The 22,324-nt window shown below is 36.0% G+C and overlaps 1 protein-coding gene across 7 annotated transcripts in view; it reads right to left on the bottom strand.

Annotated features, from left to right (window-relative positions):
- Nucleotides 1-22,324, bottom strand: part of LOC123558619 (neurobeachin-like) — a 268,481-nt gene that overhangs the window by 21,587 nt on the left and 224,570 nt on the right. For 6 of the 7 annotated variants that reach the window (XR_008371116.1, XR_008371114.1, XR_008371117.1 and 3 more), the window contains 16 exons: nt 21,270-21,372; nt 20,237-20,352; nt 19,631-19,743; nt 18,871-19,011; nt 17,628-17,747; nt 16,422-16,574; nt 15,295-15,367; nt 14,561-14,655; nt 13,705-13,794; nt 11,604-11,648; nt 6,378-6,555; nt 4,761-4,853; nt 4,169-4,324; nt 3,521-3,688; nt 869-973; nt 255-454 (listed from right to left, as the gene is read on the bottom strand). Coding sequence is in view for 3 of the 7 variants with exons in the window: in XM_053544219.1 (XP_053400194.1) it covers nt 255-454; nt 869-973; nt 3,521-3,688; nt 4,169-4,324; nt 4,761-4,853; nt 6,378-6,555; nt 11,604-11,648; nt 13,705-13,794; nt 14,561-14,655; nt 15,295-15,367; nt 16,422-16,574; nt 17,628-17,747; nt 18,871-19,011; nt 19,631-19,743; nt 20,237-20,352; nt 21,270-21,372 (1,949 nt within the window). In the remaining 4 variants the exon portion in view is untranslated. The remainder of the gene's footprint in view (nt 1-254; nt 455-868; nt 974-3,520; nt 3,689-4,168; nt 4,325-4,760; nt 4,854-6,377; nt 6,556-11,603; nt 11,649-13,704; nt 13,795-14,560; nt 14,656-15,294; nt 15,368-16,421; nt 16,575-17,627; nt 17,748-18,870; nt 19,012-19,630; nt 19,744-20,236; nt 20,353-21,269; nt 21,373-22,324) is intronic. The other variant, XM_053544222.1, reaches the window with a different exon arrangement.

Below are 22,324 nucleotides of genomic sequence, written 5' to 3'. Positions count from 1 at the left end.
TTCATTGTAAATTATAATACCAGAAACCATAATATGAAACTGTTATGACATGTTTCTGTAATAATTTTTATGATGATATAACTAAATATTATCTCTATGTCCGACTTGTTTCTATTATCACCCATTGATGAAAGTACCTTAATGTCTGATATGTTTCTGTAAACACCATTTATGATGAAATTACGCATACCTAAATATTACCTTAATGTTTGATATGTTTCTGTAATAACCATTTATGATGAAATTATACATACCTGAATATTATCTTTATGTTTGATATGTTTTTGTAATCGCCCGTTGATGCTGAAGTTACAGATGAGGTTCTGGTCAAACCTGATCATAACAAATGTCTCTCGAGACATACAGATCAGATTGGCGGTCAGCTGCTTACCCTCTGGTGGGTCAAGAGACCTCAACAAGTCGCCGTTCAGTGTATGCACAAGGCATGGCCCATCTGAAATTTATATAATATATTCAAATTTTTTACTTTCTAACAATAAAGTAAAACTGTGGAAAATCATGAACATAGTTTTGCCTTGTACTGTGTTGGTTTAAAGTGATGTGCTGGTGACAATTTGTTTTAATACAATATTTTAAAGTCAATATATCTAAGTCAGGTCCTTTCATGGTTAAATTTTTGTTTGAAAAGAGGAAACATTAGACCAACCCATTTAACAGGTGAGCAACCTGTGAAAAGTTTGCCAGTTGCTTACTGTAACAACTCAAAACACTGTTAATATTGTTACCATCAGAAAATTTCCATTCATTCTTACAGTAACTTTAGAGCTTAATACATTTTGAACTTCTATTACAAATATTTTAACATCAATAAATCTATCTTGAATTGTCCAATAAATCTAAATGATACCATGTGATCCACTAATGACCATTCCGAGTTCAGCAAGAACACTGACACTGGTCACTTCTGACTTGTGTCCAGTCAGCGTTGCCTTAGGAGTTGGGTGGTCTATACCTGAAAAATAAATTGATATACTGTATAGCGGGTTATATTCGCCGAGGTTTAATTTTCGCTATATTCGCAGTCAACATTGACAGTGCGAAATCTAAACACCGCGATTTTTTGTTACCGCGAATATACACATTTCATCAAGGAAGACCACTCGATTACAAACTTAATCAGCGTTATTGACTTTGTTTTTTTTTTGCTACTTTACATTGTGTACGTCAGTTGCAATGTACTGTGTGAGTGCGTGCGGGGGGAGGTACATTCACCACCTTAAGTGCTAGCTCTAGTTTTATATAAATTTAATAGTATTTTGAAGAAAGAAATATGAACAAGAGTGCCAGAATGTCACAATATACGCCCGTCACAGCAAATTTCTTTACTCTAGCTGCTGTATTGCAAATGAATTTTAATTTTGTGGTTGTTTAGTAATCATTCTAAGTCTTTTGTTTTCCTAAGTCCACAAAAAAAATTCCTTACCAGGTAGAGACCTTAAAATACACCTAAAATTTGAAAGTAACATCTATGTTGTATCACAGAAAAGTGGTCTTGGTTTTTCCCTATGGTCAATTATAAAAAAGTTACAATATAAGTTATTTATAGTAACAACTAAGGGAAGTTAATCTTAAAAAAAAAAAATCCAAAAAAAAAAAAAAAAAAAAAAAAAAAAAAAATCCAAAAAAAAAAATGTAAGTCTACACAAAAGTCTTCACCAGGTAGAGATTGGTCAAAATACACCTCAAAATTGGATGTAGCATGCATGTTGTACTACAGAAAAGTGGTCTCGATTTTTCCCTACGACTAGTAATGAAGAAGTTACAATATAAGCTATTTATAGTAACAACAAAGGGAAGTAATTCTAAAGAAAGGAACTGTGCATGACACTTTCTCTCATGATGGTGTATAATTGTGCCAAGTTACATCAAAATCCCTCCATGCATGAAGAAGAAATGCTTCAGACAAAGTCATTCTTGTATCTGACCTTTGGCCTCTAAGTGTGACCTTGACCTTTGACCTAGGGACCTGGTTCTTGCGCATGACACTCCACCTCGTGGTGGTGAACATTTGTGCAAAGTTATATCAAAATCCCTCTATGCATGAAGAAGAAATGCTCCGGACAAGGTTTTCATTCTTGTATCCTTTGACCTCTAAGTGTGACCTTGACCTTAGACCTAGGGACCTGGTTCTTGCGCATGACACTCTGCCTCGTGGTGGTGAACATTTGTGCCAAGTTATATCAAAATCCCTCCATGCATGAAGAAGATATGCTCCGGACAAAGTTTTTTTTCTTGTATCCTTTGACCTCTAAGTGTGACCTTGACCTTAGATCTAGGGTCCTGGTTCTTGCGCATGACACTCCGTCTCATGATGATGAACAACTGTGCCAAGTTTCATCAAAATCCCTCCATGCATGAAGAAGATATGCTCCGGACAAAGTCATTCTTGAATTTGACCTTTGACCTCTAAGTGTGACCTTGACCTTAGACCTAGGGACCTGGTTTTTGGGCATGACACTCCGTCTCATGATGGTGAACAACTGTGCCAAGTTTCATCAAAATCCCTTCATGCATGTAGAAGATATGCTCCGGACAAAGTCTGTGGACGCCGCCCGCCCGCCAGGGGCGTTCCCATAATACGTCCCGTTTTTCAAACGGGCGTATAAAAATCCTAAATTTTATGATACTAATAAAAGATCGACTATAATCCTTAACCAAGATAAAACTGTGAACAACAAAACTGACACGAGGCGCCACGCTAATTGCCGATAATTACTGGCCATTTCATGTATAAAGTTTAACAGATCGTAACAAAGGACGACCACACCATTTGTTATCGGTTTGAATTGAGAAGTCGATGTGAAAAATGCCATTCCGAGATATTGAAAATTGCTTTCTATTTATTCATAAAAATATTTAAATTTTAAAAAGGAAACATCAAATAGAACACTATTTTATTGGTTTTATTTTCAAGAAAACAAAAATTGATAGTTCAGTGAGACCGATTCCCCTCTCCACAAAGAGGTAATTTAATATCGGTGTCGATGTAAATCCTACTTTTGTTTTCAATCTACCTCAAAATTTGCGTATTTATTATTATTTGCATGTCTAGGAAGAGTGACCTCCCTTTCTGTTGTTTACAACCAAGGTTAATAATTCGCGGTCGAAGTAGTTTCCGCGAAATTAAGACACCGTGAATTCAAAACTCTTCGAAAAACGCGAACATTTGGCACCGTGAATAAAACCCACTATACAGTAATGTAGCACGCAAATACAGTGAGTACTAGAATTATGGTGCTAAAACTGAACCCACAAGAAGAAGTTACATACATGTATCTAGTGTGAAAACTCACCAGCAAGTAGAACGTGTATTACACCTAGGTAGAATCACTGATCTCCCGCAAAAGTTCAACACTATAGCAGGGTTTTGAACCAAGGCAGAGAGGGGCAAGCAATTCTACTTTAGTGGCCTTAACCACTTGGCTACAAGGCATCTATCCTTAATTAACAGCCTCCACTATATGAGAAATAAAGGCAGTGTCAACATGGTAAGTCTTACTTCCGTTATCACCGATGATTGCCTGATTTCTGGACGTAAACATCCACACCATGACAGTACAATCCTTCGAGCCAGTAACGATGTAACAATCCTGGTTCAAGTTACATTCTGACCTTGTTATACACGTGACAACATCAAAATGACCATACACTACTTGAAGGATCTTTGCTGAAAAGAAACAAAACATTCATATGTCATAGTACATGTATAACATCAAAGTTAGGTTTAAAAAAAAATGTATATTTTCATCAAATGCAGAAAATGTCATCTTTTAATAAGGCTTGTTGACTAACCAGATCTTAAGCCTAAGCAAAACACAGTGTGGAGATCACAGTCAAATTTCACTCTTACTAGGCTTTGAACCCTTCACCACTATGAGAGATGTCAGACCCTTATCATATAAACAAGCTTATGTCGTTCAATTTTTCTAATTCTTTTGTGTGTCTGTGAGTGACAGTTAAACTTTACAGTTATGTCATTTCCATGTTACATCAGAAGGCTTGAAAAACATTTAACAATGGCACATGTGACTTGAATTAGAGGAGCCTGATGCCAAAGTAATGAATGAATTATAGAAAAATTACTGGAAAATGTAAAATCTTTTTTCATTCAGTATGTCAAAAGTTAGAAAATATATGTCAAACAAACCTGTATCTGCTAAGTAGAGTCTGAAACTTTTATCCCAGAATCCACATGCAAAGATAAATCTGTTGTCCGCTGTTGTAACAAAGTGAGACTGACTCACTTTTAGGCGCTGATCAAAATTATCACCTAAACTACGTCGTTGTAACCCAGTGTTCATAACTGTAAAAAACATATAACAAATAGAAAGAGTAGTTTTGTCAAAAAATGTATAGAGATCTACTGGTTTTACTTTATCTTCTTTTATCCTCCTTGAAAAAATGCCAGTTTTCAAGTTCGATATGATTGGTATTGGGCTGTGTGTTAAACTGCAATTTTTTGTGTGTTTCTAACAACTACAGTGAAACTGCAAGTTGCTGACAACTTTCTCTCATGAAACAAGTAAGAAATGTTGGATGTACTGTGCAACATCTAATATTTTCTCTCTTTTGCCAGTCAGAAAAAATCAAATATCTTTGAAGACTTAATGGCAATTGATTTTTGTAAAGTCGACATAAAAAGGACTTCACATAAAAGATACCAGATTATTCAAGTACAATAATAATTACAAAGATATGGCTTGAAATCTCTTAACCAAAAATAGTTAGCTCAAACTTACCTAGCAGCTGATCCATGGCCAATGGTAGATTTGGCTGGGCATCTTTTGTGTCTTTGTTCTCGGCAGATCCCAGACTGGTTGGCGTCCCTTGGTCTGTACACAAATAAAGATTATCATAGGATTTCTGGTATTCATGTATGTGTAAACCCTGCCTTATAACACAAACACTAAATAAAGCCATGCATGTGTAAACCCTGTCTTATGACACACACATTGAATAAACATCCACATAATGTAAACTCTGCCTAATAACCCAAAAATTGCATAAAGCCCCGCATATGTAAACCCTGCCAAATAATGCACACATTGATAAAGGTCCGCACAGAAATGCCCCTGAACAGGACCACCGGCCTTCAATCAGCCAGCTTGATGGCTTCCTCTCATGAACAAATTCTACACCTTAAACAAGGTTTCAAACCCTCAGCAGATTTGAAATCAGTGACCTTAACCACTCTGCAGCAGAAGCCTCAAATAACTTTATGACCTTTGACCTGTAAGTGTGGCATTGACCTAGTGACCTGGGTTTTTCTAGTGGTTTCTATTTAATATACTGAGCAAATAAAAAATAAAGCTATTTGACCTTTGACTTGCAATTGTGACCTTGAGCCTAGCATGTGATTTTGTCATATTATTGGTGAATATTCATATTCAGTAATTTGAAAATCTATTGAAAAGTTTGATATAAAGCTACTTGAATTTTGCCCCCTATGTGACCTTTACCTTGCACCTATTTATATGGGTTGTGCACTCAACTACTTGTCTTGATGAGATGAACAATTGAGGCTTCTTTTATGAAAATCCTTCCAGAAGTTTATATGATAAAGACAAGACACCAAGGAATGCTAGATGACCTTTGTCCTGCAAAGGACTTCATGATTCTTCTTGTTATGTGATATAATTAAATGAGAACCCATTATGCTGTTTTGAAATATACCCCTGGAAAATAATTATAGATGGACTGAAAAGATGTGCTTTACTCCAAAATAGCCTCCTGTTAACTATGTATCTGGGGGTATAATAAGTAACATAGATAGCCTTTTTAGACAATCGCCAAAGGAAGATGATCAGAAAAGAAGATCAGAAAGGAAGACAATAAGATGGAAGAAGATAAGAAAGGAAGACAATCAGCAAAGGAAGAAGATCAGAAAAGAAGACAATCAGAAAGAAAGACGATCATAAAGGAAGAAGATCAGAAAGGAAGATCATAAAGGAAGACGACCAGAAAGGAATACAATCAGAAAGGAGGAATATCAGAAAGGAAGAAGATCAGAAAGGAAAACAATAAGAAAGAAAGAGGATCAGCAAGGAAGAAGATTGGAAAAGAAGAAAATCAGAAAGGAGGACAATCAGAAGGGGAGACAACCAGAAAGGAGGAGGATCAGAAAGGATGAAGATCAGAAAGGAAGACAATCAGAAAGAAAGAAGATCAGAAAGTAAGAAGATTGGAAAAGAAGAAAATCAGAAAGGAAGACAACCAGAGAGGAAGACAATCAGAGAGGAAGATGATCAGAAAGGTAGAAAATCAGAGAAGAAGGTCAGACAGGAAGAAAATAAGAATGGACAACAATTAGAAATGATAAAGATCGAAATGGAAGAAAACTCAGCAGTCATACTAACGTTGATAGTTAGGATTCCACTTGTTGAGTGAGAAGTTATGATTGCATGTGATTGCTGTAACTGCTGGGTTTGGAACTGCAGGGTGTGTGTTTGCTGACACATGACACACCGGGGAGTTGGACAGGAACTTCATTATCATACATACATCATCCTGGACACTTGTAAACATCATTGGTGACTGCAAATATAAATATAGGCATGGTCTATAAAAGCAAAAGATTGAGATATATATAAAAATGAATAGGAGAATAGAACAAACTAAAAAATACCAAATGGAATGTTATAACATGTTACAATATGACTGCAGATGGGAAGAAATCTGTCATTTATCTAGAAATAAAATATTTAGTAATTATAATAAGCATATACATCAATAAAACATGCATAAATCATGCTTTGTCTATAATGTCAAAAAACATAACAAAATTTCATTCAAATGCTTGAAATGCACAATGAGAACAAAATTGCCAAACTCCACATAGTTTAAATATTGTTTATCTCCTGAGTACAAAAGTCTGGTTTGAATATGCATAACTCAATGTCTTGTTTAACCTAAAGTAGTCTTATAAAAGAAGAAAATTAATATAATTTTAGTTTAAAATAAGGAGCTGCGTTCAATAAAAGCTTGATGCCCCCAGTGGCATCCTTGTCGATACAAAGCAACCTAAGTCCAAAACGAGGTCAAGGTCAAACTGAGGTCAGGTGATGTTTGAAGATGAGGAATGGTCACAGGTTACATCTGCATTAGTATCAAGTCATTCTAGTAAGGGGTATTGATGCTAGATGAAACGGTCCCATTTGGTTAACCACGAGATGGCCCATATAAAGCAACCTAAGTTCAAAATGAGGTCAAGTTCAAGGTCAAACTGAGGTCAGGTGATGTCTGAAGATGAAGAATGGTCACAGGTTACATCTGCATTAGTATCAAGTCATTCTAGTAAGAGGTATTGATGCTAGACGAAACAGTCCCATTTGGTTTACCAAGAGATGGCCCATATAAAGCAACCTAAGTCCAAAGTGAGGTGAAGGTCAAGGTCAAACTGAGGTCAGGTGATGTCTGAAGATGAGGAATGGTCACAGGTTACATCTGCATTAGAATCAAGTCATTCTAGTAAGGGGTATTGATGCTAGACGAAACGGTCCCATTTGGTTAACCAAGAGATGGCCCATATAAAGCAACCTAAATCCAAAATGAGGTCAAGGTCAAACTGAGGTCAGGTGATGTCTGAAGATGAGGAATGGTCACATGTTACATATGCATTAGAATCAAGTCATTCTAGTAAGGGGTATTGATGCTAGACGAAACGGTCCCATTTGGTTAACCTCGTACGGACGGACGACGAACGGACGGACAGACAGGAGGATCACTATATGCCTCCCGCATCAGCAGATGCCGGGGGCATAAAAAAACAAGAGCTGTCACAGGAGACAGCGCGCTCAACTATTTCAATGCTGGATAGTGAAACTGGGCACATCTGAGGAAACTAGAGCTGTCACTGGAGTGTTTAATGACTCCAATTGTGGATGAAGATATTGCACAATAGCCTGAGTCTATGTCAAAAATATCAACTTAAAGTAATAAGAGAGGTAAAGATAAAATGTATCAAAACACTATATCAGTATATCCTAAGCAAAAAGGGGCATAATTCATTAAATATTTTGCCAGAGTTATGCACCTTGTGTCATATGGTGTGGGTGATGATGCTGAACAACTATTTTTAGTTTGAATCAAATCCATTCAGTAATAACAGAGACAGAGTGAAAGTGCATCAAAACTTTAACCTAAAGTTCTAAGTAAAAAGGGGAAATAATTCATGAAAAATTGGTCCCAGAGTTATGCACCTTGTGTCATATGATAAGGGTAATGATGTTGAACAATTGTTTAAGTTTGAATCAGATCCATTCAGTAATAACAGAGATAGAGTGAAAGTGCATAAAACTTTAACCTGAAATTCTAAGTAAAAAGGGGAATAATTCATGAAAAATTGTGCCAGAGTTATGCATATTGTGTCATATGATATGGGTGATGATGCTGAACAACTATTTTAAGTTTGAATCAAATCCATTCAGTAATAACAGAGGTTGAGTGAAAGTGCACCAAAACTTTAACCTGAAATTCTAAGTAAAAAGGGGGAATAATTCATGACAAAATGGTGCCAGAGTTATGCACCTTTTGTCATATGATGTGGGTGATGATGTTGAACAACTATTTTAAGTTTGAATCAAATCCATTCAGTAATAACAGAGATAAATCTAAGTGAAAAGGGGGATAATTCATGAAATATTGGTGCCAGAGTTATGGCCCTTATGTCAGATGATGTGGATGATGATGAGGAATAAGTATTTCAAGTTTGAATCAAATCCATCAAGTAATTACAGAGACATGTTGAAAAAAGAGAAAGTGTAAAAAAACTTTAACCAAGGTGGTGACGCGGAAAGACGCATGCCGGGTCGAGTAGGATAGCTCTCCTTATACTTTGTATAGTCAAGCTAACAAAGAACAAAACCACTTTGAATTACTTTACCACTAAGTACCTGTCAGTACTTTTAAAGATTTTGTCTATATGAATCTTTGCATTTCTCTACAAGACTATTCTACAATGTCAGCAGAAACCTGGCTGGAATTATTTTCTTCTGCTTTTTCATTCAGAGGTTTCCGATTTACTTCTATGATTTCATTATCAATAGTTATCATTTTTATGTCGAAATATAAAAAATAATGTAGTTAGACAATACAAATGAGTTAAGGCAGTTAAGTCAATATACCTTTATCTAGCTTACAATATGGCAGTCTGTATAATACATATTCAGAATAAGAGAAAAAAGAAAAAGCAGGTACATTGAATTTCCCTAGCTAGATACTAGTTAAGTACATTGAATTTATGCCTCCATCTTTTTTAAACAAATTTATGTGTTAATCCTACAAAAACCATGGTGAAGGGTGAAACATTTTCACAAATTCCAGGTATCTCACAGTGACAAAGTCACAGTCACTAGACACTATAGGCACTATCTGAAGAAAACTCAAAGCTGAAGTATGCTGTTACTTTTTATACCTTTCTCACTGAAGAGCTGACCTCTACTGAATTTGTTCCATAACAGGGTTGACTGGTTCCCAGCTTGTAATGGTCATATAGCAATAGTAAGGCAAAAGTAGTTTAAATTATTGCTAGTGCTAAGACTGTGATTTGTCAATTACTTTCTCGTTTGGAGAATCATATTAAATTTAGTACAAACAGTCTTTAAACCTTTCTTCCTTAATATGCTAGTGCAAAATATACTTATGTTCAACAAGACAGTCTGACAGACAGCTACTAGTATACTGTATCCCCTGCCACTGTTATGGATAGTGAAAGGGTTGATGGTGTTGTGTGGAAGCACTGATGTTGTTAAGTATATTTTATAGTCCATGTATGACGATATCAATGAATTTGAAAATCCTTCAAGGGGTTTAGGAGATATAGAGTGGACACAAAATGGAAGGCTCAAACCTTTGACCTCGAGTTGTGACCTTGACCTTGAGCCAACATGGCTGATTCATAAGTTCTGCGCATCGTCTTGGTGAGGTGATCATTTGACCAAAGTTTCATGAAAATCCTTCAAGGGGTTTAGGAGATACTGAGCAGACACAAAATGGAAGGCTCAAACCTTTGACCTTGAGTTGTGACCTTGACCTTGAGCCAGTATGGCTGACACTTAAGTTCTGCAAATTGTCTTGATGAGGTGATCATTTTACCAAAGTTTCATGAACCTTCTAGGGGTTTAGGTGATACAGAGTGGACATAAAGTGTTATGGACGGAGCCTATTCCTATAACCCCCCACCACTTGTGGCGGGGGATTAAAAATACATTCTCCATAAAGAAAAATTTAAGATATGATAATTCTATCAAATACATGCTAAGAAAAACAAAATAATTATCATGATATACAGTCAAACACTGCTGGCTCTAGCAGCCACGCTCACTTGAACAATTCAGGATGTCCCATCCATTTTCTTCATACTGCATGTGTTTGTATGGCTCTTAACCCTGGAAAACTCATGCATTTCACTCATCCCCTTGCCATCATGAGTGTCAGTGTTTTACTGCTATTGTATAAACCTACCAACAAAACTTTATTAACTAAACACCATTTTCCAAAACCATCCCAGTAAATAAAATACAGTTATATATTTTCCACCAACAAAATGTGAAGAGAATAAATAAAATTTATGTCTGTCTGTTTGTATACTTGTATGTTTGTTTTATTCACATCGCTACCAGATGAAGACTACACAGCCTTTAGTTTTATTATTTCAAAATTAAAATAATTTTCTTGTTACATCGGAACAGATTTATTTGAAGTCTTGTATAATAAGAATTTGTTTGGGTTCTTCCATTTTTTCCCCTCTCCAACCTTTTGTTCCCCCTCCCCCACCAAAGAAACACAATTTATTTAAGGGAGTATTGATTTATTTTATTTAGCTTGTATTATATCAGTTATGTAGCACCTGCCAGTTAATCTAACCAGTTTTCCTGGATTCTGCAACAGTACTAACCTGTTTTCCATGTGTAACTGACAATTTCTCTTCATAAATCAGGGATGAATGACTTTTTATATACTTTTTTTTTCTCTCAAATATTTGCCCTGACAAGGGTTCAAACTGATGACCTTTTCAATATTTAGTCTTATCCTCTACCTGCAAAGGCAACTGGTCAAATATGGAAATCTGATTGATATTTTTTTTTAATGTATTATATAAATAAAAATACTGTATCTTCTAAATAGCAGAAGGGAGCTAACTCTTACTTATTGAAATAACTATATTATTATATCTACAGTACTGTCTATTTCTTACTGTGAAGAACCCGCTAATACAAAATTAAGGCCACTTTCAAGTGGGACTAAAGTGAAATTTAATTAACTACTGATTCAAAAGAGGCAGACTGTAATTATTAAATATCAGCATTTTATCCAATCAAATTTCAACGTTATACTGATGCCCTTGGTTACTGCACACTGTTTCCGGTGCTGGTAACCATGGTCTGATCCAAGCAATGACATGTAGCTCAAACTATAGTTTGAACCAGAGGAGTTCCTTTGAATTTTATCTGCCCTTAAACATGTACTTAAATCCCTAGTGAAAGTGTCCTGGAATAATATTATATATTATGATATATATAAAGAACCCAAAATGTCCAAAAATAAGCTAAAAGTGAGTAGAAAAAGCTAAAGAAAACAAAAACCTTTTTTAAAATACTTCTGTTCTCTTTGCTATAATTTTGGGTGAGCTGTAAAAATGAGTACGATTAGATATAAAACATAAATAAACCAGGGTAAAGTGGTATGGACAGGTTGTACGGTATGGACAGGTAGTACGGTATAGACAGGTTGTACGGTACAGACAAGATGTAAACTTCCTTTTCTTAATTTCACTTCTTATTGTTGATAATATTGTAGGCTACTGTACATATGTCACTAAAACACTTTTCTGTATAATTTCATTTCAAAGAAAGATAAACACTAACAATTTTTGAACTGCACCTTTTTTTAAATGTTGAAAAGTATCAAAATGTTCCTGCTGTATGCAGTCTGTTTTATGTTTATTGTAAATACAAGTCATCTCTGATACTTTACACTCCTGTCCAACCCATAGCAGTGTCTCACAGCAGTGTTAATAAAATTATATATAGAACTACATAGTATAGTACAGATTGCAGTAAAAACACTAGATCTATCAAACCAAACATTTTTTTAAAATTTTGTATGTTAATCATAAACCTATTGCATATGCATAAAAATAACAAAATTCCACACCAGTTACACGATGAACTCATATTTCTTAGAAACAAGAGGGCCATAAAGACCCTGTATCGCTCACCTGACCTATTGACCTAAAGATCATCAAGATAGTTTCATTAAGATATGGTCATAAATGTGGCCTCTAAAGTGTTAACTAACTTTTTCTTTGACTTGACCCGGTGACCTAGACCCCACATGACCCAGATTCGAACTTTACCTAAAGATCACCAAAATTAACATTCTGACCAAGTTTCATTAAGATATGGTCATAAATGTGGCCTCTAGAGTGTTAACTAGCTTTTCCTTTGAGTTGACCTGGTGACCTAGTTTTTGACCCTACATGACTCAGATTCAAATTAGACTTTGAGATCATCATGATTAACATTCTGACCAATTTTCATGAAAATACAGTAATAAAGGTGGCCTCTACAGTGTTAACAAGCTTTTCCTTTGATTTGACCTGGTGACCTAGTTTTTGACCAAAGTTTCATTAAGAAAGGGTCAAAATTGTGACCTCTAGAGTGTTAACAAGCTTTTCCTTTGATTTGACCCGGTGACCTAGTTTTTGACCCCAGATGACCCAATATCGAATTCATCCAAGATTTTATTGAGGGCAACATTCTGGCCAAGTTTCATTAAGATTGGGCCAAAATTGTGACCTCTAGAGTGTTAACAAGCTTTTCCTTTGATTTGACCTGGTGACCTTGTTTTTAACCCCAGATGACCCAATATCGAACTTGTCCAAGATTTTATTGAGGGTAACATTCTGTCCAAGCTTCATTAAGATTGGGTCAAAATTGTGACCTCTAGAGTGTTAACAAGCTTTTCCTTTGATTTGACCCGGTGACCTAGTATTTGACCCCAGATGACCCAATATCGAATTCATCCAAGTTTTTAGCGATTCAGTATATAAAGTTGAAAGGAAAATGTATTATTACAGAAGAAGTGAGAATCTACTTGATATCATTTTTTGTTACAGTAAATTTATTGCTATGATACAAAGGAATTCTTGTGAGAAACCAAAGTACAACTGTCATCTGAGTCTGTTTTTGTTGAGTTTAGAGGTATACCAACACTGTTTAGATCATGTGGTGACTTTTCCAGCCTTTTGATGGTTATGTCCTCCGAGCATATATTTCCACCAGAGAAGGGCCAGCTTGTTGATGTTGAAAATGCTTAAACTTGGACTTCACACAGAAATGCTTTTCCATTGCATTTTTAACTATCAATATGCACTTTACTGTGTCTCTATAGTTTTGTTGTATTTTCATCAGATTTAAAACTATTTTCAGCAGTATCCCAGAAATCAGTCAATTTTCTTGGTTCTATTTAAAGTATCAATTATGGTATATTCTACAACTATGTCTAAATGTCAGTTATGCATTGTAAAATTTAGCAGCACAATGACAGAAGACAACTCATTTACAATATGATTAAGCTAAGTCAGGTTCCAATGTAGAAAAACGACTCTGGAAGCTACAATAATGTTCTACAATTGCTAATAAATTGTCAAATAGTTTAAGAGATAGGATACAATATACTTACTAAATGCATAACAGAACTTCTAGGTGGGTGGGGTTCAGTCAACAACTGTGTTGGTGTTTGTCCAAAACTTCGAATCTGATTCTCAATTGCCTGCAAATTACAAACCAGACTGGGTTATTTTTTGTATAATGTAAAAATGCTACATGTTATGTCAGTAAAGCAGATAGTCCATTATAACAAATTATTACATGAATCTTTATATAGATTGCTTGTCCACAGTTTGTGCTACTGACCAGTCAATAGTCCAACACAGATCTGCAAGGCTAGTCTAAAATATAACAAAACGAGTTCTGCCAACTGGCGCAATACACACCCAAAGAGTTATAAAGAAGGACGGAAACAAAATTTAAGGGCAAAAACATTTAACCATTCAATAATTTATTTATTTATTTTCTTGGATTTAACGTCGCACCGACAAATGATAGGTCATAAGGCGACTTTCCAGCTTTAATGGTGGAGGAAGACCCCAGGTGCCCATCCGTGCATTATTTCATCACGAGTGGGCACCTGGATAGAACCACTGTAAGCCAGCTGAATGGCTTCCTCACATGAAGAATTCAACTCCCCAAGTGAGAACCATTTAATAAGGAAGGTGATCTAAGCTAAATTTTCCCCATCTAAAAGGAAAGATGATTTAAGCCATGATATTTAGCATTTAAAAAGGGAAAGTAAATTAAGCTACGAATTTCCCATGTGAAGGTAAATTCAGCCAATTATTAACATTTCCAAAACATTTCAAATTATTATACAATATGGCCAATTCAATGGTATTAAGGACCTCTTAATAAACTATAAAATGACAAGATTATACTTTAACATAATCAAAGAATCTTTTAAAATGACACGACAACTTTACCTCTTTCATGACATGGTCTGTCATTGTCTCCAAGTTAACGCTGCCTTCATATGTGAGATAATAAAACACATTGGTGGCCCTAACAGCTTCAGGTCCTGTAGAAGGAAAATAGGAGAAATGATTCCTTTCATAAAATGTGCTGGCATTTTTACCATCCCCCTTCAACAATTTATACTCCTTACCGACCCAGTTGCCCACGAGTTATCTCCCTTAGACCATATTGTGTTGCATTCTTTCCTATCTGGCATGCACTTGGCACAGGCAGTGAATTAAAAATTTCTGCTCTTGTGATTCTGTTTACCATTTTTTGAGAGCAAAAAAATCTAAATTATCTTTTGCTTCAAAAATCTTTGTCAATGCTTCAGGACAGAATTTGAATTTCTAGTCATTATCCTGGACAGCACTTGAAATTTTAGTGTTAATGTGAGGTTACCATCTGTGACATAATGGAAATTCTAAAACAGTTGAAAGGTTGTTATCCTGGACAACACCTGAAATTCTGAAGTATTATTTAGGATAACACTTGAAATTCTGGAACTGTCCAAAGTTTAATAGTAAACCTAGATGTCACTGTTCATAGAACGAGTCTGATTGCACCTCCTCAAAGATGAAAATTCCAAATTACAGATTTTTCTAAAAAGAAATGTCAGTATCTAGCCAAAGTGAATTTCATATCGATAATAATCAAACTTTAATATATCTACATCTAAACACCTCAAGACAAAGTAACAAACCTCTCTGTTTATATCCAAAGATTAGATCTATCCAGTGATGTAACTGGCAGGACACAAACTCCGACTCCAGAGCCTGAAAATATACTGGTACTGTGGTACATGTATTTGAGCCGTGCCATGAGAATACCAACAAAGTGCATTGATCCAGACCAGCCTGCGCATCCGTGCAGTCTGGTCAGGATCCATGCTGTTTGCTAATGATTTCTCTAATTGCAATAGGCTTTGAAAGCGAACAGCATGCATTTGACCAGACTGTGTGGATCTGCACAGTCTGGTCTGGATCCACGCTGGTCGCCAATGCAAAGTTGGTTTTCTCATGGCGCAGCTCATTTGTACTTTACTGTCATCTAAATCTTCTGGCATTTTCTTGTATTTCAACTAGGAGAAGATGTAAATAAGTGTCCTGCTTACACTAAACTAAACATCTCTGTATTCACAGTCAAAAGCTCATGCCACCTGGACCTGGTGGTTTGACATGGGAAGTGTCTAAGATTATCACATGGGAAAGGTCCAAGTCATGACCTGGCCTGGGTGCAAATAAATGACACTAAAGGGTCTAGGGTTCTGACCAACTTGGTCCAAGGTTATACATGTATGGAGAGTTTCCAAGTTTATGACAGGGGAAGAGCTCAAGGTTATGACAAGGGAATGCCCATGGTTATGGCAATTTCCCCGGAAGGGCTCAAGGTTATGACAAGGGAAGGCCCATGGTTATGACAAGAGAAGGGCCCAAGGTCATGATCTTGGGAGGGTCCAAGATAACCAAACTGGAAGAGCCCAAAGATATGACATGAGAGGCCCAAGATTGTGAAATGAGGCGGGTCCCATGGTTATGACATTGGACTGGCCCACGGTTAGGTTATTGGGAGGGTCCAACTTTATTACATGTCAAGGGCCAAAGGTTATTACATGAGGAGTGACCATGGTTATTATATGGGAAAGAACCCAAGGCAATGATACAGGAAGGGTCTAAAATTATCAAAGAAGCTTTGCCAGGCAAGAAGTCAATGGCTGAAATAAGCATTTAAGCAACATATAAATGGTACATAACATGATATGAGCAAGACTTAAAGTAAAAATATTTTTAAGGGCCACTTTAAAAGTAAAGTAACTTGACCCAGTCTTACCATTCTGTTTATCCGAACAAAGTCCTCAGGGCTCTTGGCCCACTTGGGTAGAACTACGCTGTTCACTTCTGTACCATCATCTTGTTTACCCAGGTTGAATTTGTTGGTGTTCATGAACATCTCAGGCAAAGCAAAGAATTCTGGAATCAGCTCCTAAAAGACATAAACATATCACTGAAGATAAACTGCACAATCTAACAGAAAAAGAATACAGCATACAGTTTGATATATAACAAATACTATAGCTACTATATACTATGCTCTAAAGCTAAACAAATAGTCAAATATACTAAAAGCACAGTGATAGAAAATGATCTAGTCTTATAACAGTGCTTCATTACTTGCTGCAATACTTTAACAATCTGTCACTGTTTATAAATGCAGATGAGAATATCTGCCTCAAAGGTAACTGTTTAGACAATAACAAGGTTCTACTTAGTCTGGCATGCAACAAAAGCTCAAACAAGAGTGCCAGACTGTCACAAAATATGCCTGTCATCAAACTTGGCCTAATTCAAGGGCCATAATCAAAGAGTGCCTGGGGCAATTTGGCTAGGTATCGACCTTGCCCGAGATATTATGCCCACAAACATTGTCAGCAAGTTTGATGAAGATCGGATGAAAACTGTTCTACTTAATTGAGTGGACAAGGCTAAGTTCGAAGATTTCAAGGGCCATAATCCAAGAGTGCCTGGGTCGATTTGGCTGGTTATTGAATTTGGCCGAAATATTATGCCCACAAACAAACATTTTCTGCAAGTTTTGGGGAGATCGGATGAAAACTGTTTGACTTAAAGAGTGGAGAAGGCTAAATTCACAGTTTTTCGAGTAATTCAAGGGTTATAACCCAAGAGTGCCTAGGGTGATTTGGCTGGTTATCAAATTTGAGACATTATGCCCATAAACATTGTCCTCAAGTTTGGTGAAGATCGGATGAAAACTGTTCGACTTAAGAGGGCGGACAATGCTAAATTTGCATATTTCGAGTAATTCAAGCCGTAATCCAAGAGTGCCTGGGGCGAATTTGCTGGTTATCATTTTGAAGTTAGCGGAGATATTATGCCCACAAACATTGTCACCAATTTTTGTTAAGATCAGATGAAAACTATTCGATTTTGAGAGCGGACATTGCTTTTTGGCTCCTACATACTTAGTGTAAGGGATACATCATAGTAACTGTAAAAAGGAATGAAGTGTATTACTTACTTTAACATCAGATGTGTCCCGCTGACAGTTTTTCCAAGCTTGAGATACAGAATGGAAAGTTCTATCTGCATGGTCAAACTTGCCTCCTTGTAAGTTCAGGAACATTGTTGTAAATGGTTCCTACAAAAATAACAACATTTCTTTTTAAATGAACAAACATAGATGTATCTTTAAGACTTCCTCCAAAATGTATAATTGTATATTGAATACTCGGTGAGCCTTTTGCTGACCTATTAGTTCATCCTGAAACAAGTATTCTGGTCGGCAACTGTATTACAGAATTTTACTTTTCTTACTTTTGAGATTATTTCTCTAAAGTGCAACTGCTGGAATACTTTATTTATATTTTTCAAATAGCTTCCTTCTAAATATAAGAAAATATTATAAAAATAAATATATGTTTTCAAACACTCTTATATCTAACAATTAATAAAAACTGAAATTTTAAGTTTTAAAAGGTCTTTAACTCCAAAATTCATTCAATAACATAAACTGAGTGGTATGCAAAACAAATAAGATTCTTATCAAATGTACAATTAGACACAGTAACTTCTTTAATATCATTTATATTAATGGGGTATAAATTTTCATGGATTTCACGGTTGATTCAAACCACAAAATTAAACCTTAACAGACAAATAAATTCCTAACTTTATATGAGCCGTGCCATGGGAAAACCAACATAGTGGGTGTGCGACCAGCATGGATCCAGACCAGCCTGCGCATCCGCGCAGTCTGGTCAGGATCCATGCTGTTCGCTAACAGTTTCTCCAATTCCAATAGGCTTTAAAAGCGAACAGCATGGAGCCTGACCAGACTGCGCGGATCCATGCTAGTCGCACACCCACTATGTTGGTTTTCCCATGGCACGGCTCATATTGAAAAGTCGAAATCCACCAATTAAAATCGTAGTGAAATAGCCGTTTTGTCCCAAACCATGAAATTTGTGTTTACAAAATTAACTGACTTTACTGATTTTACAGTGTGTCACCAGGAAGCCATGCTCAAATGGATTTTTATGTAATACAGTAGAACCCAACTAATCCAAACAGGACCAAAGGAGATGTTTTAATATATTGTGTGGTGCTTGCTTAACAGATGATGAATTTAGTATTCAGTGGTTTTCCCTTAAAAGGTGTTGTTTTCAATAAATGGAACTTTTTCTAAAAAAAGACAAAAGGTTTTCACATTTCCAGGCTTCTGATTAAAAGAGGTTCCACTGTACCGATCAGCCTGTACTTACCACTCTTATCAACCAGTTGAGAGTGAAAGCCGACGTAGAGTAGTGTGTCCCATAGTGGAATGGCGGTATCTGATCATGCTCCCAGGAGTTGTAACGATCCTCAAAGAATTCCTTTCTTGATGGATTTAGGGCACCAATTGGCTGAAATAGTAGAAATTCATACGTGAAGTAAACATAATGGAATTTCTGACAGACATTATTAGTATACAGAAAGACCTTCAGATTACAAGTGCAAGAATTCATTCTTTATCTTGTTTCATGTTGCATTTTAAGCCACACCATGATGATCTTTTATCATATACCAACTTTCCTGCTTCTGATAAAGAACCTTCCATAATCTTCCATACATTATTTCAGTCACAGTTAGCAACCGGGTAGAACCAGCAACATTCTGTAAGGAACTGGATGGCTTCCTCAAATGAAATCATTTTCACTACAAGCAAGGTTTCAAACTCACAGCAAAGAGGTGTAAGAGATTCAAAGTCAACTACGCAGCAACAGACACCCCAATATTTTATCTATACATCTTACAGATATTTCTCCAGCTTTCTTATGCTCTCTATAACATATATATCATAAGCTTGCAAGATGCTTCTATACTGATTGAGTTCCAAATCTCATTTACAAGCAAAAAAGTCCTACAAAGCAAATAATCTTGACTCCATGACAAAACCATTAGCTCTATGAACATGCAGCAATGTCATCAACATTTGCCCTGTTAGAATTAGCAGTTCTTTTAGGTATATTTGTTTAAACTTACTTTTGAGAGATCTCTGAAGTTGTTGGGCTGACTAAGATCTAATTCGTCTGAGTCGTAATTGACAATCACCCAGGGGAACACTGGATACTGATTCAGATCATTGTATGTACGACCTGAAATAACAGGACATGTTTAGTAGCTGCTGTTACAATTCAATTATTCAAGCAAGACATTCTGAATTAATATTAACACAAGGCATTAACAAGAGCTCTTTGTAAAACACATATATGCCCCCACCACTCCCAAAGTTACTGCTCAGAAACTGTTTTCTGTTTCCAGTGACAGTGACCTTTGACCCACTGATTCCCAAAACAATAAGAATAATCTACTGACCGCAGACAACTATAGACCCAAGCCCTTATTTAGCAGAAACTTTCATTTTGTTTAATTGAGTAAACATGATCCATCAGTATTTAAATCATGTTTTAGCAGTTGCTTAACCATGCTCTTGCATTTCTACTCTGTCTACGCCAGTAACTGACAACTTCCCCTCCTTTATCACTAGGAGGAGAAGAATAGGACGCAATTTTAGAACGCACAATGCACAATACATGGCCGGGCTTTCTTGCCAAGTTTAAGACATTGCTTAAAGTAAGCAACATTTACCTGCTATTGTATTAAGGTACATGAGATAATCAAAGTTTGAAATTTCTCGTCGCTGCCATTTCTGTGTCATAGCCGACATCTTGTACAGCTGCTTCCCTGATGCCGAGGACATACGTCTGAAAAAATGTAACTAAATATTTAGACAAAAGTTGGTGGTATGGATTTTACATTTTAACTTGTTTCATCAATAGTGTGCAGTTTTAAAAGTTTGAACACTGTGAAATCTGAAATTTCATGGGCTTATAAATTCCTGGTTCCTGCTAAAACACCTAATATGTAAAGATATGAATTTATGGAATTAAAACTTCAAATGTAACAGAAGCAGATATTCTATTTGTTCCTTGAGATTATAACTTGAAGGAACCAAGCTCAACAAAGAGGCTGCAGGTCAGGATGTTGACCACTCATCCAAGAAGTTGCTGGTTATAGAAGCACCTGCTTAACCAAGAGGTTGCAAGTTGAGATGGCTACTGCTCAATGACGTGACTGGTTAGGACAGGGATTGCTTATCCAAGAGGTTGCCCAGTATGATGGTGCATGCTCAACAAAGACACTGCCATTAGGATGGCACCTGTTCAACCAAGAGGTTGCCAGTCTAGAGAATGCCTGCTCAACCAAGATGTTCCATGTAAGGACAGCACCTGCTCAACCAAGAGGTTACCTGTTTGAAACCCAGTCACACCTCCTCATTAAACAATGGTTCACAATGTTCCAGATAAAGGTCTCAACAGCAAACATTTCTCTATATATATATATATATATATATATATATATATATATACACATACACACTGTGAAATCGTTAATATTTATGAGGGATTAATTTTCGTGGATTTCGTGTTTGATTCAATCCACGAAATTTAATCCCAACGAACAAGTGAAATCCCTTTTCATTCTATGTTCAAAAGTAGAAATCCACGAATTCATATCCCCATGAAATTGCCGTTTTAACCAAAACCACGAAATTTTATGCCCAAGAAATTAAATGATTTTACAGTATATAAATCAGTATTGACTGGTATGTTAACAATACCTTGATTGCCCAAGACCGTATTTCACACCCACACCAACCCTCGGTAAAGCATTGATAACTTTCTTCACAGTAGCATGGTCTGGGAAGGAAAACATTATTGCCGCTGAAAACAAAGAAGAAATGGTCTTTAACAATATACACCAATATACAGTATCACATATACAAATCTGTTCAAGCGAGGTAAATATTCCCAGCTAAAAACCTAGTAAAAATTGTAATTACTTCAACTTCATCTGTTACAAAATATAATAGCTTTTTTTCATAAAATGCTTTATTTTCTCCATTTGAAAAATGTTTTACAATTTTAAAATAATGAAAAACGTTTCCTTTATCTTTGTTAAGCATAACTAGCTTGTTGACATAGCACTGACATCTAAAACTGTATTTTCTTTCTGAGAGCTATAAATACCTATTTCAATTTTGAGCTCTAGATTATTATATTTCACTTCATCTCTGTTTGAGCTCTCTATTTCTAAAACTATATCACTTCTGCGTTCTAAAACTATTTCATTTCTGACCTCTTAAACCATTTTATTTCTGAGATTTAAAAATCTATTTAATTTCTGAGCTCTAAAATCAATTCTGTTTTTCAGCTCTAATAATCTATTAAATTTTTGTTGTCCAAGGTTGTAAATCAGGGTTCAGAGACCAGTCTTTAACCTTTAGCCTGCTAAATTTCTAAAATGGACTGGTCCATCATTCAATTCAGGCAGTACCATTTATTATTTAAGGGAGTGTTCACTGGAAAATTTACTGACTGAATAGCGAACAGTGCAGACCACGATCAGCTGATGGTCGCAAAGACAGAATCACTTGCTGCCAGCAGGCTAAACTTTAAACAGTGTCGTCTGATTGGTTGTTTCTGAATGTACTTTTAAAATGACCAGTGGCAAGGTTGCCTTCTGAAATTGCCTGGTCTCCTAGCTCATTAAAATTTTGTAAATAGCAGTATATTATATTCTTACACTTAGTACAATGTAATGATAAATCTTAAAATAATTTGTTAGTAAACAAGTACTATTATTCCTTTAATTTAAGTAACAAGGAGCATAGGA

The sequence above is a fragment of the Mercenaria mercenaria genome, chromosome 5 (genome assembly GCF_021730395.1).
Source record: "Mercenaria mercenaria strain notata chromosome 5, MADL_Memer_1, whole genome shotgun sequence".
NCBI classification, from domain to species: Eukaryota; Metazoa; Mollusca; class Bivalvia; order Venerida; family Veneridae; genus Mercenaria; species Mercenaria mercenaria.
This window is presented reverse-complemented; position numbering and strand designations above follow the sequence as displayed.